General features: G+C 41.4%; 1 protein-coding gene across 2 annotated transcripts in view; it reads left to right on the forward strand.

The window, feature by feature from the left end:
• rab11fip4a (RAB11 family interacting protein 4 (class II) a) overlaps window positions 1-16,740 on the forward strand; it is a 115,292-nt gene that overhangs the window by 21,200 nt on the left and 77,352 nt on the right. The window contains exons 1-3 of one of the 2 annotated variants that reach the window (XM_037544965.1): window positions 1,849-1,973; window positions 9,371-9,458; window positions 16,487-16,572. Coding sequence is in view for 1 of the 2 variants with exons in the window: in XM_017713752.2 (XP_017569241.1) it covers window positions 9,371-9,458; window positions 16,487-16,572 (174 nt within the window). In the remaining variant the exon portion in view is untranslated. Of the gene's footprint in view, window positions 1-1,848; window positions 1,974-9,370; window positions 9,459-16,486; window positions 16,573-16,740 lie in introns of those variants that run through there. The other variant, XM_017713752.2, reaches the window with a different exon arrangement.

Here is a 16,740-nt window from a genome sequence, read left to right on the forward strand (position 1 = left end):
GTCCAGTTTAATGCAAATGGATAGTTTTTGTAATAAAGCAACTGCTAATATTAAGGCATGCTGTACATTTTATTTTGAGCTTCTTTGTTTTAATTCTTATTCATTGTGCAGAACTGCTGTATAAAGCAGTTGAACACTGCAGGACATGTTCTATATATGTTCTGAATAACGTCACATCTGTGATGATCTGCTGTACTCACCTTCAGCTTGTACCTGTGACCCAGTCACTGCTGTGATATTATTCACTATAACACACAATCTTCATCTAAAATAAAAAAATAATCATACAGCTAATATACCTCTTCATTATCTGAGCTATTTTCAACATAGATATCATTTGTGGCTAATGGTCGTTATTTGCCAGTGACCAACCTGTGTTATGCCAACCTGGCCTGATGAATGAAGATTATTATGAAAGTCAAGTCAAGTCAGGCTTTATTGTCATGTCAGTTCTATAGATTCAAGATTCAAGAGTTTTATTGTCATATGCACAGCAGAAACAGGCAGTTACACTGTACAATGAAATTCTTACTTTGCTGTTCCTCCATTCACCAAATATAATCGTAATATAATTGTAGAATAAAAAATTGAAAATATAAGAATAACACTAAAAACAATAGTAAAATAATAGTTAAAAGTACAGTTTTATGTGCAAAGTTGAAAGAAAATTAAAGCTACAAGTACTTATTTGCAAGTATGTAGAGCAGCAGTTCATAAAGTGCATGTTGCAAGTAACAGATGTAAACAGTAAACATTAGTGTTCTGACAGCAGCAGTACAGTGTATGTAAGGTGCAGTTATTGAGTGCAAGGTTGACCGAAGTTAAACCGGTACAGAGGTAGTGAGTGAGGTGTTCACCAGCCTGATGGCCTGTGAATAGAAACTGTTCATCAGTCTAGTCCTGGACTTCACACTCCTGTAGCATCTGCCTGAAGGGAGGAGTGTGAAGAGTCTGTGCTGGGGGTGTGTACTGTCCCTGATTATGTTGTGGGCCCTCCTGATGACCCTGGCATGATAAATGTCCTGTAGTGAGGGGAATGCTGCTCCTGAGATAGACTGCACAGTTTTAATCACACGCTGGAGAGCCTTTCTGTCCTGAGCAGTGCAGTTTCCATACCAGACCGTGATGGAGCTGCTAAGAACACTTTCGATTGTACTCCTGTAGAAGGTGCTGAGATTTTTGGCTGAGAATTTTATGCCAAATTTCCTCAGCCATCTCAGAAAGTACAGTCGCTGCTGGGACTTCCTGATGATGAGGTGTGTGTTGTGAGACCAGGTGAGATCCTCACTGATGTGGATGCCAAGGAGCCAATTTGAAGGTTTCCACCCTCTCCACCTCAGTCTCACCAATGTGCAGGGGTGTGTGCAGCTCCCGCTTCCTCCTTGGATCAACAGTCATTTCCTTGGTCTTGTCTGCATTCAAGGAAAAATTATTATCATGACACCAGGCCACCAGCTCAGCCACCTCCTTCCTCTATGCTGTCTCATCCTCACCAGTGATCAGTCCAATGACATCAGCAAACTTGATGATGCTGGTGTTGTTCTGGGAGGCCACGCAGTCATATGTGAAGAGCGTGTACAGAATGGGGCTCAGCACACAGCCCTGGGGGACCCCTGTGTGCACTGTTCTTGTGCTGGATGTGTGGCTGCCGTTTCTGACTGACTGGGGGTCTGTCTGTTAGAAAGTTCAGCACCCAGTTGCAGAGGGTGGGTGTCAGTCCGAGGGTGAGGAGCTTTTCTGAGAGTTTGTGTGGGATGACCATGTTAAATGCTGAGCTGTAGTCAATGAAGAGCATTCTGACATACGTGTCCTTTCCCTCCAGGTGTGTGAGGGCTGTGTGAAGGGCAGTGTTCACTGCATCGTCTGTGGATCGGTTCCCACAGTATGCAAACTGAAGAGGATCTATAGTGTTTGGAAAGGTCTCCTGGATGTGAGTCAGGACAATTCTCTCGAAGCACTTCATCACGATTGGGGTGAGTGCAACAGGGTGATAGTCATTTAGGCAGGTCACAACACTTTTCTTTGGGAGGGGCACAATGCCAGGAGTTTTGAAGCAGGATGGCACAAAAGCTTGCGTGAGACAGATTGAATATGTCCATAAACACATCAGCCAGTTCTGATGAGCAAACCCTGAGTGCATGCCCGGGGTTTATTCTCTTCAAGGTCCTGCACACATCCACTGATGTTACAGTGAGTGATGTGTTCTGTGTGGCCATAATGTCTCTCAGTCAGCCAGGGTTGAGGGCCTCGAAGTGAGCATAGAACTCATTCAGCTCATCAGGTAGTGTAGTGTGGCTGGTTGTGACCACTCTGCTCGTCTGTTGGTAGTTGATGTGCTGCAGTCCTTGCCATATGCGCCGGGAGTCTGCAGTGGTGTAGTAGCCTTCCAGCTTCAGCCTGTACTGTCTCTTGGCCTCTCTGATAGATCTACGCAGATCATATCTGGACCTTTTGTAGTCTTGAGTGTTGCCTGAAAGAAATGAGCATGGCGAGCATGTAGCATGGACCGAACTTCACCGTTTATCCAAGGTTTCTGGTTGGTGTATGTTCTGCAGTGCTTTGTAGGAATAATACTTTCAGTGTAGCTGCTGATGTAGCACGTTACCCCAAAAGTATAGTCCTCTAGATCAACAGTACAGTTCTCTCTCACAGCAGCAGTTCTGAACACATCAGTCATACTGTCAAAGCATTATGGCTGAAGCAGTCCTGAAGCACTAGGTCATTCCACACTTTGATAGTTTTACTTACTAAAATGCTTGCTTGAGGAGTTGCCTGTATGCTGGGTAGAGGAACACGGAGATGTGGCCGGACTGTCCGAAGTGCGGACAAAGCACAGTCCTGTAGACCCCCCTCACATTGCTGTAGACTTGGTTGAGTATGTTACTCTCCCTTGTCGGAAAGCTCACATGCTGACGATACTTGGGTTGCAGTGGTTGAAGTCACCAGCAACTAATGGCGTCATGCAGCAGCCCCAGCGCCATGGCCAAGTTTGCGCATGGTGGGATGTAGACAGCCAGAATAAACACAGCGCTGAACTCTCTCAGTACATAGAAGGATGCACTTCACCATCAGCAGTTCTAAATCAGCTGAACAATGTTTTTCAACAGTCTTTACATCAGAACACCACCTATTGTTTATGTAGATGCAGACACCCTGCCATTGTTCTTCCCTGATGCTGCTGTGTGGTCCCCGCTGTGGACGGAGTGTAGTTTCCATGAGAATAAGAGCTGAGTTGTTATTCTGGTTCTCAGCTCCTCCAGCTTGATATCAAGGGAGCGAATATTAGCTAGCAACAAAATACGTAGGCCTAGCCTTTAGCCTAGCATGTAGCCCACATCTCTAGACCCACTTATGCATTGGCTGCGCCACTCATCCGAGGCTGGTCCTGCTGGTCCTTGCCGGCTGGTGCTGGTGGAGTATGAGCGCAAAAGAAAGTTGAAGTCCAAAAGGCTAAAGGTAAATTCATGACGAACTTTACCAATCTCCAGGAGTGCCTCTCTACTGTAACTGTTACGAGTATGCAGTGAAAATAAACAACATTTCTCCAGGACCAGCACAGGAACACAAGAGCAGACAATACATCCATCGATTTCCTAAGCCGCTTCTCCGTCAGGGTTGCAGGGGGATGCTGGAGCCTATCCCAGCAGTCTTCGGGCGGAAGGCCAGATACACCCTGGACAGGTTGCCAGTCCATCACAGGGCACACACAGACAGTCACTCACACCCAGGGGTAATTTAGCATGTCCAATTGGCCTGACCGCATGTCTTTGGACTGTGGGAGGAAACCGGAGAACCCGGAGGAAACCCACGAAGACACGGGGAGAACATGCAAACTCCACACAGAGAGGACCCTGGCCGCCCAGCCAGGGAATCGAACCCAGGCCCTCCTCGCAGTGAGGCGACAGCGCTACCCACCACACCACCGTGCCGCCCTGCAGACGATACAGTACAATCAATAAATACAAACGGGATTTTGGACAATTTCATTCTCCCAACTTTGTGGGAACAGTTTGGGGACGGCCCCTTCCTGTTCTAACATGACTGGGCACCAGTGCCCAAAGCATGGTCCATAAAGACGTGGATGAACGAGTTTGGTGTGGAAGAAATTTACTGGCACAGAGCCCTGACCTCAACCCCATAGAACACCTTTGGGATGAATTAGAGCAGAGACTGCGAGCCAGGTCTTCTTGTCCAACATTAGTGTCTGACCTCACATATGCGCTTCTGGAAGAATGGTCAAAAATTCCCATAAACACATTCCTAAACCTTGTGGAAAGCCTTCCCAGAAGAGTAGAAGCTATTAAAGCTGCAAAGGGTGGGCTGACATCACATTAAACCCTATGGAATAGAATGAGATGAGCCACTCAAGTTCATATGCGTGTGAAGGCAGATGACTGAATCCTTTTAGCGATTTAGTATATTAGCAGATTAGCAGAGAGCCTAGTGTATATGAACATAGCAGTCACCAAGGACACAACCAGAGCAACAATATACAGTATACAGTATTAAATTATCATATTTGATGGAATGTGAACACTCAACATGTTAATGCAGATGTTTACGTTTTGTTTTGTAAAATTCAACTGTAATAAGTGTCTCATTTTGACCCGAACATAACGATAGAATGTTTACCTTCATGTTGAATGTCTAAACTCTCAGCATCAGATGTTTGTATGTTCACAATATGCACTCACAGCCTCCGATATTGTCACGAACTGTTTACTCATCCATCCAGAGTAAAATAACACCACCTTTTTGTAGAATATTAAAATCGATTATAATCAATTATAATAGTATTTCAATTATCAATTTTTGGCCTAAAAATCCAAAAGCAAAGAAAAACATTTGCTGTGTGGTGGTTATTGTCAATATTTCTATACATTCAGTGTACAACTATCCTAATTTGTTTGTAGTGAGATCTGAGGGAAAGTTGAATTGTGTGGTGGATAAATGGCTGCAGTAAACAGAATGTTTCATCAGCAGGGGTCTGTCTGAAGGTTCGTCATCCAGAATGCAGGTTTGAGTGTCCTCTCAGCAGCTGTTTTGGATGTGCAGTGGATCTTTATTGGATTTTTGTTCTTCTGGTTATGTAAGACGCCTGGCTGATGAATATTGAAAAGCTGGGGGATGTTGAAGATGCTGGAAGGTGCTCCTGCTGACTGTTGAGGGGGTGATGTAGAGTTTGAACCTCTGGAGGGGTCTCTATATTTAGCCCTCACACAGTATGACCTCTGTAGCTGGCATTCTGTCTCTGAGCAGCAGGAAACATTTGAGTGAAATATATTGTGGCAGGAGTGGTGGTTCACTCAGCCGTCCTCCACACATCCGCCCCTCACAGCACCATCAACTGCGGCTAGGCTGCTGGTCGCGACTGCTGGGGCCTCTCTGCCTCAGCTCTGCTGCAAGCTGCCACAACTAGCTTCCTTTTTCTTGGTGGCCTGGACTTAAAGCATGGATGTGTGGGGTCCCTTTTTCCTTCAGCACTGGCACACCAGTCACTCACTCTCCAGTGCTGACTGTATGCTCCCCCTTGAGCTCCTCTGCTGTGCAACTCTATGTTGCTCACAGCAGCAAGCCTCCTTCACTGGATTCTCCACCACCAAGCCTCGGTACGCTGCTCCACACAGCTCTGTCCCTGCTGTTGTGTCTCATCATGCTTTTCCCTTTTGGGTCATTCACAAGGCTTTGCCTTCTTCGCCATCTTCCCTGAAGTTCTTTGTAGCTCTGTTCCACTCCCTGCTGCAGAAGGTGCACTATCCCATTTCTGACACCACTGTGACGTTGATGTAGAATACAGACAATATGCATGTTTATGGAACAGGAACCAAGAAATGTCCAGCCCAGTGCTTCTGTATACAGCAGGCTGATCACTTCCAGACAAACAATCTTTTTCGTGGTACCTTTATACACCAGGAGCACAGTGCTTCCCGGAGGCCTCTTTGCATGATCACACCTCTCAAGTTTCCATACTGACAAAGTGGAGATGGACATTTCAGTCACATTTGATATTCACATTTCTAAAGCATTTGAAAAATGTATTATTGCATTATTGTAATGCGTTTTGTTATTGATTTAGGAGCAGTTTTGAGAACAAGCATTCTTTCTGGAACACTGAGTATAGAAAATCTCATAAAATGTAAAATGCCCTGGCCAGCTCTATTAAAAATGTTCATTAAAAGTTAGTGTGTATATATTATGTAGAAGAATAAAGTGCACATTTGGTGCATATTAATAATAATATGATAAGAAGATAAAACATCCATGACCTGAGTGAGTATTTCTAGATGAACCTGTTATCAGAGCAGCTTCAGAGCCACCCGTGTTTATTAATAAAAACATTTTTATTTTCTCACTGGAATTATGATACTGACAAAAGTATGTGGACACCTGGCCATTACACCTATATGAACGTGTTGGATGTCCCATTCCAAAACCCTAGGCATTAATATGGAGTTCCCTCCCTTTTAACAACTTTCACACTGATGTTGGATGAGAGGGCCTGGCTCACAATCTCCGTTCTAGTTCATCCCAAAGGTGTTCAGTGTGGTTGAGGTCAGGGTTCTGTGAGGGACACAGGAGTTCCTCCACACCAGACTGATCACACCATTTCTTTATGGAGCTGCTTTGTGCACAGGGGCTCAGTCATGCTAGAACAAGGCTCTTCCCCAAACTGCTGACACAAAACTGGAAGCAGATAACTGTGTAAAATGTCTTTGTGGTGTAGCATCAACATCACCCGTCACTGGAACTGAGAGCCCAAACCCTGAAAAACAGCCCCAGCCCATCATCCCTCCTCCACCAAATTTTACTGTTGGCTCTGTGTTCTCCTGACATCTACCAAAACCAGATTCATCCTGAGACTGACAGATAGAGAAGCTGATTTATCACTCCAGAGAACAGTTCCACTGCTCCAGAGTCCAGTGGCTTAGGCTTGTGTGCAGCTGCTTCCCCATGGAAACCCATTTCATGAAGCTCCCAATGCACATTTCTGATGCTGATGTTGCTTTCAGATGTGTGAGTGATTTAACAGAGAATAGGGGATTTTGTGCTTTATGCTTTAGCACTTACTGGTCCCACTCTGTGAGTTTAGCACTTTCAATTGTCTGGGGCTGCTCTAGCAGGGCAGAAATTTCACAAACAGACTAGTAAAGGTGGCGTCCTATGACAGTTCCATGTTTCAAGTCACTGAGCTCTTCAGTACAACTCATTCTACTGCCAGTGTTTGTCTATGGACTGCAAGGCTGTGTACTTGATTTTATACACCTGTCAGCAATGGGTGTTACTGAAACACCTGAACTCAATAATTAGGAGGATTGTCCGCATACTTTTGGCCATTTGGTATATATCAGTGTTTAAACCTGCTAGTGGTGTGTCTGATCAAATTAGCCATGGCTTTCATTTTCCAGCTGAGATCTCAGACATACTGACCAGCTATGATCTCACGCTCTGAACGCACAGTGCATCCTTTCAAAAATACACCTCTGTTTCTATGGCGATGAATCATCGTCCTCTCAGTTCTTCTGTGATTGAAGCTGCAGTGCAGCTTCAGAGCTCCTCTGGGCAGGTATATTTAGAATAGGCTGACGTCCTGAAGAAGCTGTGTGTGTGACTGTGATGAGGGTGTGAAGCTGAACTCAGATGAGTCTCTGACAGGCTGCACTGCTGATGGTCTGCTGATCTTCATTTGATTGGTCCAGACAGGCAGAACAGCCCATAAGATAAAGCCAAAAAAGGAGTGTGTTGAACACACTCCTAATCTCTGACCTCATAATGATTGAGAGATGATGGGGATCCAAATCTTTTGTAAACTGTGGCCCTCACAACTGACCACAAAAGCTTCCGTGGCCCACGAGAATGTTTAACCAACCCACTCAAATTGATGTTATTGGACATTTCGGCCACTTTGATCATTTGAAATTCTTCCATCACGGCTAAATGGCTAGAAACTGAAAGTGATAAGATAAGATAAGAAGATAAGATTAGATAAGATAGAAAGAAAAGAAGTAACAAGAAGAGAATCAACTAGCAAGTAATTAACTTTAAGTACTTAACAAGGTTTATGGTTTGTTACTTGTTACTATGTAGACAATATATATTAAACCTAACATAAAAAATAAGATAAAATGTAAACTCTATCTTTCACAAAAAAAACAATATTAAGTTAAGGTAAGTTAAATTAAATTATAATGAATACATTTTTAAATAAATATAAAGAATTATAAATAAAGGTAAAGCTAAGATATTTACACTGTAAGGATATTTGCCTGAGTTTTGCACATGGGATGGTGAGGAGGTTAAAATATAAACAATTATAAATAGAAAGCTAATGAATATTTGCACTATAGAGATATTTTAATATTATTCTGAGATATTTTAAGGATATTTGATGGTGTTTATTTGCGGTTAATACACAATCTAGCAAATTGTTGCTGTCCAGAGAAAAACATTTTTATAAACTTTTATAGAAGGCCAAAACATCCTTACCCAACAATTAAGTCAATGTAAAGAGATTTTATTCCAAGTGATTTTAGAGCACTTCTATTGGTCCATTCATCATGAAATTTTCACACAATGTATATGATGTAGAAAAATAAAAATGAACAAAAATGGAGATACATGGTTTTCTGTGAACAGCGACGATTTGCTAGATTGTGTATTTACTGCAAATAAACACCATCAAATATCCAAAACATTCAGTTTGTAGCCGTATTATCAAAGTGCAAAAAAAGTATTTTTAGTAAAGATGATAGGTTTATAAAGAACCATGAACCATTATAGAAAAATTTGCATGCTTAAATGGTTATTTGCATGATGAAATGTTTTTTTTTCCCGATTGATGGAAAATGTGTTATATGTGGTTCTATGTAGAACCTTTTTGAAAAGGGTTCTATCTTGCTCCAAAAAAGGGTTCTACTGTTGTTATACTGTCAAGCTTGGAACAGTGGCAGAAGCATTTTTGGTGCTATTCTCCTATCAATCAACCTATTCCTATCAACCTATTCTCCCTCAATTTGAAGAACCATTTCACCATGCAGAGAACCATTTAAGTCTGCACAAGGTTCTTTAAGTGCTCATGGTTCTAGAACCATTGAACCACTCCTTGAAGAACTGTCTTTTAGTGTAGTAGATGTTTTCAGATTCTTGCAAAAAAAAGAAATAATTGAAAGCGTTTTTGGCAATGTAATTTTTTTGTAATTTGGAACTGGATTTTGTTTTAATTTTGGATTGTTTTTTGGAATCTGGGGTTTTTCAATTTTATTTTATTGATTTATTTTTAATAATTTTAGTGTTTTTTTCTTACTACACTGTACTGAAGTCGGTATGTCTTCATTAACCACGCTCTTCTTTTCCTCTTCTCTGTGTTTTCCAGGTGAAGAAGTTTGCTAAGTTCCTGGACCCTGATGCTCACGGCCGGATCAACTTCAAAGACTTCTGTCACGGTGTCTTCGCCATCAAAGGTAACAGCGCTTTACCTTCTCACCGCGCCGTTTCAGCCTGATCTGTTCTCAATCCTTCTCAGAGGGTTCTGAGAACATGGCCGGCTGGTAAAAAAAAGAGGCGCATTTTAAATGTGATATTAATGCAGAGAGAGTTCTAGGAACCCCACATGGTGCTGTCAGTTCGTCTCAGCTGGCGTTTGAGGATGTGAACACTGGGAGATTCCAGCACTGACTCATCAGGGTGAAGAAACTGGTCAGTTTTGGTCAGTTTACTGAAAAGAAAAAGATGCTTTAAACTCTAAGCCTGGTGAGGGTCATCTGAGTTACTGTGGCAACTGTGGCCTCCAGTGGTAGAAAACGTTGTTTACTTGTTGATTTTATTTCATACAAATTGTTGGAAGATTCCACACAGGTGATCATAACTGGACTTTGAAACATGTCGAGTGCTGTGATATTTTACACTGACTCCACATTAATGTGCCTGTGTCAATAATGTAGACCATCAGCCAAGTTTACAAACACAAATATGATCTGAGTGACTTTTTCAGGGGATGGGGATGGATATATGGAGGGTTTGTGGATGATTTTGAGATTGTTGTGGTATTTTTGTTTGTTTGTTTGTTTTTTTTTGAGGGGAAGAATTCTGGATTTTGGGGATGGATTTAAGATTTTTTTTTACTTTTCTGAGGAGGTAATATTGGGGATGGATTTGAGTTTTTTTTTATTTTTGGTAGGGTGTTGGGAGTTTTTTTAAATGTGAAATTTCATCATTCGTATTTTTTTAGGCAGTTGTTTTTTTATAATCTTTGTAGATGTTTTATGGGAATTAGTTGTTGTCATGGTGGCATGGTGGCACGGTGGCGTGGTGGGTAGCGCTGTCGCCTCACAGCAAGGAGGGCCTGGGTTCGATTCCCTGGCCGGGTGACCAGGTCCTCTCTGTGTGGAGTTTGCATGTTCTTCCCGTGTCTCTGTGGGTTTCCTCTGGTTTCCTCCCACAGTCCAAAGACATGCAGTCAGACCAATTGGACATGCTAAATTGCCCCTAGGTGTGAGTGACTGTCTGTGTCTGTCTGCCCTGCGATGGACTGGCGACCTATCCAGGGTGTATCCTGCCTTTCACCCGAAGACTGCTGGGATAGGCTCCAGCACCCCCCCCGCGACCCTGACGGAGAAGCGGCTTAGAAAATGGATAGTTGTTGTTATTATTTGATTTGATTGTTTTTACTTTTGGACTGTTTTCTTAAGAATATGGGGCTGTGACGGTGTGTTGGAAGGTGTGTTTGTTTTTGTTTTTAAATTTTGCTATTTGGGATTAATTTTTTGGAGTTTAGAATGGTTTTAATGAAATTTGGTTTGTTTTCTGCAGTTAGGGATTCTTTCTTTGGGCTGGGTTTGTCTGCTTTAAAACAGCAGCTCTGGAACTATAAGAATGTTTACTCACTCCACATCAGCTCTTCATTAAAGCAGTAACGATGAATCTGTTAATTAGTGGCTGTCAGTTTTATAATTGAGCTCAACACTGAGACTGTTTTCCTGATGTCAGCAGAACCTCAGAAGTTCAGGACTTAGTGCCTCTCTGTACAGCAGCATTTCCCAGAGGACCTTTGATTTGGATCTCCAGAAAGTGACCCAACACCCAATGAAAGAACAGACATATTATTATATGAACCCAGTCCTAAAAAGTTGGGTATGTAAAGTATGTAAAATTCAAATAAAACAGAAATCAGTAATTGTTTGTCTTGTACTTAATTTAAAACATAGTACTATCTCTACAGGATGCAGAAAGGCTAGTTCATATATTCATTACTTCAAGGCTAGATTACTGTAATGCCCTGCTGTCTGGATGTCCCAGCAAAAGCTTCAGTTAGTCCAGAACGCTGCAGCCAGAGTCCTCACAAGAACCAGAAAGTTTGACCATATTAGCCCAGTTTTATCAACCCTGCACTGGTTACCAGTTAAATTTTGCATTGATTATAAAATTCTATTACTGACTTATAAAACGCTAAATGGACTCGCCCCTCAGTACCTGAGTGAACTTCTCTCCCAATATGAACCATCATGCCTACTTAGATTACAAGGTGCTGGCTTACTACTGATACCTAGAATTAATAAAGTTACATCAGGGGGGAGAGAGCTTTCTCATACAAAGCCCCCCAGCTCTGGAATAATCTTCCTGTTAATGTTCGGGAATCAGACACAGCCTCAGTTTTTAAGTCTAGGCTAAAAACTTACTTGTATAGTCAAGCCTTTGGTAATTAGTCTTCCCTGTCAGATCTAGACCTGACAGTCTCTGCTGCTCTGTTAACACTGTAATCTGTGGTCAGCCACTCTTTACAGAACTGACTGCGTTTTTCTTTCCTATCTTTGCTGAGCTGAATAGCTGCCCATCTTGTGCGTCTGATGCTGCCTCTTCTGCCTTGATCAGGTGCCGTTCTGGACCGGCTTGACCACCACTGAGCTTCTTGCTTTACAACACTGTACAATCCTCACCCTCAGATGCTGCTGCATAATCATAAATTAATCAAGTTAATCACTGCTGTTCTTTTTCCCACTTTGTACTATAATACTTTATACTAATAAAGTACCGTTCTCCTGGCATCCACCAAACCCACACTCGTCCATCAGACTGACAGATAGAGAAGTGTGATTCATCACTCCAGACAACATGTTTTCACTGCTCCAGAGTCCAGTAGCAGCGCTTTACACCACTCCATCCGATGCTTGGCATTGCGCTTGATGATGTAAGGCTTGCGTGTAGTTGCTCGGCCATGGAAACCTGCCAGTTTTTGTGCTGATGTTGATGCCAACGTTTCGTAACAGTGGCATCCCATTACAGCTTCACACCCAAATTCAGGGAGCTCTATAGAACAACGCATTCTTTCACTAATGTGTGTAAAGGTCGGCTGCCTGGCTAGGTGCTTGATTTTATACACGTGTGGCAATGAGACTGAATAAAACACCTAAAAATAAAGTTTGTACAGGAGCTTGTTTACCTCTGAGTTATGTCACCTTTCCTTTAACAGCACTTAATAATCGTTTGGTGGACTGAAGACACAAACTGATCCAGTGTTTATATTCTGTCCTCGCACAAGCGTTCTGGACCATGCTAGACAGATAGCTGACAAAAAAGACTTCAGGCGTTGCGTGCATTTTCATCTTTTATGTAAAACTAGGAAAATAAACATAAACATATACATCAACATTTCGCACAGCTCAAATTTTACGGTCTTTAAATAAACACATGAATTAAACAAAGTGTGTGAACCTTGTCAACTAAACATGATGCAGATTTACCCATTCCTGCTCACACAATCACCTACAGAAGCCTGTTAGCAATCTAGGCATTACTTATTAACATTAGCTTACCTGAATAGCTGTTAAGGCAGCTAGAAACATATTCGGCCAAGTTACGGCTAACACAGAAACATTATGCATAGCAACACAACATCTCAATTGTTCCTCCTCAAAACAACGTTCTCATATAATAACAGTAGTCAACTTACGGACAAAGATACTCCAAGGCTTAAAAACGCTGGAAACACTGTCTCTCTGCCGTGCTGCAGGCGATAATGCTCGACTGACTGACTTTCAGCAAAAAACGAAACCTAACTCAAATCCGACCACAAGGGGGTGGTAAATCAACAGAATATAAACACAGGCCTTTCTTAATGAACAGTACAGTTTACTTTTTTGACATTCTTCTGTTATATAAGCCTTCAGCTGCACAGCCATAACGGGACCTTCATTCGTGTGTTTCAAGCTTAATGAGACAATGTGAGACAGTTCTGGACTGCAGGTAGGTCAGTCAAACACCTGCACGATGATCACTCAGCCAAGCTGCTGTAACACGTGCAGAATGTATCTTGGTGTGTTGTATTTTAATAATCGTGGACGTCCCTGAAAAAGACGGCATCTAGAAGGCAGCATATGTAGCTCTGTAGACGTAGACGCTGGATTTAGAATGTTGCGCTGGTAACAATCTGCACCGTCCTTTTCTGCTTTGAACACAACGTCCCTTACTTCCATAAACAATCTGATAATTGATCTCAAAAGGCCACAATGCATGTTTGCACTGAACATCAGTCCATTTCAGATGAGCTTGAGCACAGAGAAGTCAGCGGCGTTTCTGGCCTTTGTTGATGTATGACTTCCTTAACTTGCATTTGTGGATGCAGTGATGAATGGTGTTTGTTGTTCCCAAGCACATGTGTGATCTCCATCACAGAAACAGTTTTTTAATGCAGTGCTGTCTGAGAGGTCAAAGTTTGCAGGCATTCAGTTGTGGCTTTCTGTCTTTTCCTTTATGCACAGAGATTTCTCCAGATTCTCTGAATGTTTTGATAATATGCTATAGAAGGTGAAGTACATAACATCCTTCCAATGTCTGATTGAAGAATGTTGTTTTTAAACTGTTGGGTTTTTTGCTGATGCATTTTTGGCAAAGTGGTCTTGACCCATCCTTACCCTTCTAGAACTCTGCCTTTCCTGGAGGCTCCAAACATGATTGCATCACTTGTGCAAGATGTTTTTGAACATCTCACAGTGTTCCTAGTCTTAAGTTGCTCCTGCCCCGGCTATTTTGAAATTGCGTTTGTATATACGTAACTTCTATAGTAATTTGTTGTTTTCCTTTTAAAATTGTATTTTGAAGTTATTTTGTGATAGTGTAATGTAATTTTATTAAATACATCTTTATATTCACAATTTGAAACCCACCTTTTTTTAAACATGTCGCTGCCATTTACCTATTGTTTTTTGCATATTTTGTAAATGCAGGTTACCGTTTATACTGTGTCAACATTTCATGAGAACTGGACTGACAGCAGTGACCCAAACTCATATGATCCATTACAATACATTAACCTGTATAAAATGTTAATACAATCTTTTGGAAATATGAGGTTTTGTTCCAGCATAATGATATTCTGTTTTGTCTTTTTGGCCCACTTAAAACTGTTTGGCCCCCCTGACCTGAACACTAAACACACTGTGAATGTTAGATTTGTTTTCGAATTAATTTTTTTTTAAAATTAATTAATTAATTAATTTTAAAATTTTGACTTCTTTATTTTGGAATTTGTTTCTGTGTTATCATGAATTTGATTTTTTTTTCAGAACGTTTTTTTCAGAATGTTTTCAGATTTTTTTTGTTTGTTTTTGTAATTTGGGATGTTTTTTGTTTTGGACTTTGAGGTGTTTCCTGGAATTAAGGATTGTTTTGTTTTTCAGAATGTAATTTTTTTGGAATGTTTTTAAGTTTGTAATTATTTGTGTTGGTAAGCTGTGGTTTGGAAGGGACTAAAAATGTTGGAGAGGAAGATCAGGCGGGTACTGAGCTCAGAGAGTGCGCTGTGTTTGGAGTTCTGCTGCTCTCAAAGTTTTATTAATTTATACCGTTACACACGCACACCACACACACACAAACACATAGAGACACACTCTCTGCTGTTTCTATAAATAGATTTAAGTGGCTTTTCGTGTGTGTGTGTGTGTGTGTGTGATGAAAACAGCCATCTTAAGAGTGTTTGGACTCTACAGCAGAGATCTGATCTGATCTGATGTGAAACATTTAGATTCACAGTCTTCTTCTGTCTCTATTCTAATCTCTCCCTTAGAGTGGTGGGGGGGCTTAGAGTGGGATTCACCTGTTATTATTATGTAATTACACTCTGCTCTCATATGACTATTATATTCGACAGTTTATTCCACATGATTTTATATGATTAATCTTTAAATTGACCCTCAATCTGAAATGCAGAGAAGATCAAACAAAAGTTTTGATGTTGTGTCACAAACTTCCATTTTAAACAAGCAGATGCAGGAATAGGAATCTGCTTCACCCTACAGCTGGAAAATATGGCCAAATGTAGTAAAACAATCAGAAAGATTTTCGTGATGCACGATGTGTGACAATATCTGTTTTTTTCTGACATCTGTTAAGTTAGAACAGATGATGTGTTGCCGCATTTTACCGTAAATAAACAGGAAATACTGTAAAATCAAACTGGTTACGTGGATCTGACGACATCCATTAATATACTCAGAAATGCACATTGTGATGATTAACATCTGCTCTGCTTTATAACCATGAAACATTCACACGAATTTATTACTTCATTAAAAACTCATAGTGAGAGAATGCAAGACTGGCACTGTTTCATTTTAGTTATCTTTTAGTATAATTTTGTTGTGACTGTTATGTCCCTTTTTATTTTTTTATTCATTTCATTATTCGCTTTTTCTTTTCAGACACTGCCAAATTATTTTTTTACATCTTCTGTTCCTTCATTTATTTCAGTAGCTACACTTTTAAAAAAAATATTGGTTCATCCGTGGTTCTATATAGAACCATGAATACTCTTAGAACCCTTTGTGTGATTAAATGGTTCTTTGCATGGTGAAACGGTTTTCAGATTGATAGTGAATGTGCTGTAGATGGTTCTATATAGAATTTTTTGGTTCTGTATAGCTGTTGTTTTGATGTCACAGTGACACGATAGAAGAACCCTTTTTGGTACTACATAATACAGCAGAAAGAAAACAAGACTAAAGAACATGAAGAGGACTAGAAACCAAACAGGAGAGAATGATATCAGGGCCTGAGAATATGAAACATCAAGCAAACACAAAGCACACAAGCAGGGGCCTAATGAGAGGACTACAGACAACAGACAGGTGAGACAGATGACAAGAAGGCAGGACCGGGGAGGAGATAAAGACCAGAATGACAGCAGAAGCGCATGGCCAATATAAACAAAAGCACATGGAAAAAGATGACACCAAGAAAGAGGATAGGGAAGACAGACCAGATCAGATTTGTGCCACTTCAGCCTGGTAATGTGAATTTAGCCTAAAGGAATGAGAGAAACCAGAAGAGCAGAACCGCATTAATTAATTCATTCATTTTAGATACATTTCTAAAACAGCCAGAACAATAAAAGACCCGCTCAAATTTTGACCCCCTGCTGGAGCACTTTTCCCCTCATTTACCATAATCTGCCCAATCTGGCAACACTGTGTGTGACTCTGCCTGTTATGTGTTCCAGGCTGTGAGGAGATCCTGAAGACTGCCCTGGGAGCACCGCCCATCGACAGACCTCCGTATCAGACGGATAACGGCTACTACTACCAGGTGAGGAGTTCTGTCAGAGTCTCTGCTGGTTCTTTCACTGTCCTCTTCAGAGAACTGCTGCAGCCCGTCAGGTGGAAACGCTGCTGTGGTTCTGCGTTTGTGTGTTTGTATTTGCTGACCGCTGTGAGGTGGGACAGCGTCAGTGGATCTATCTGCAGGTCAGACAGC

The sequence above is a fragment of the Pygocentrus nattereri genome, chromosome 14 (genome assembly GCF_015220715.1).
Source record: "Pygocentrus nattereri isolate fPygNat1 chromosome 14, fPygNat1.pri, whole genome shotgun sequence".
In the NCBI taxonomy this organism is placed as follows: Eukaryota; Metazoa; Chordata; class Actinopteri; order Characiformes; family Serrasalmidae; genus Pygocentrus; species Pygocentrus nattereri.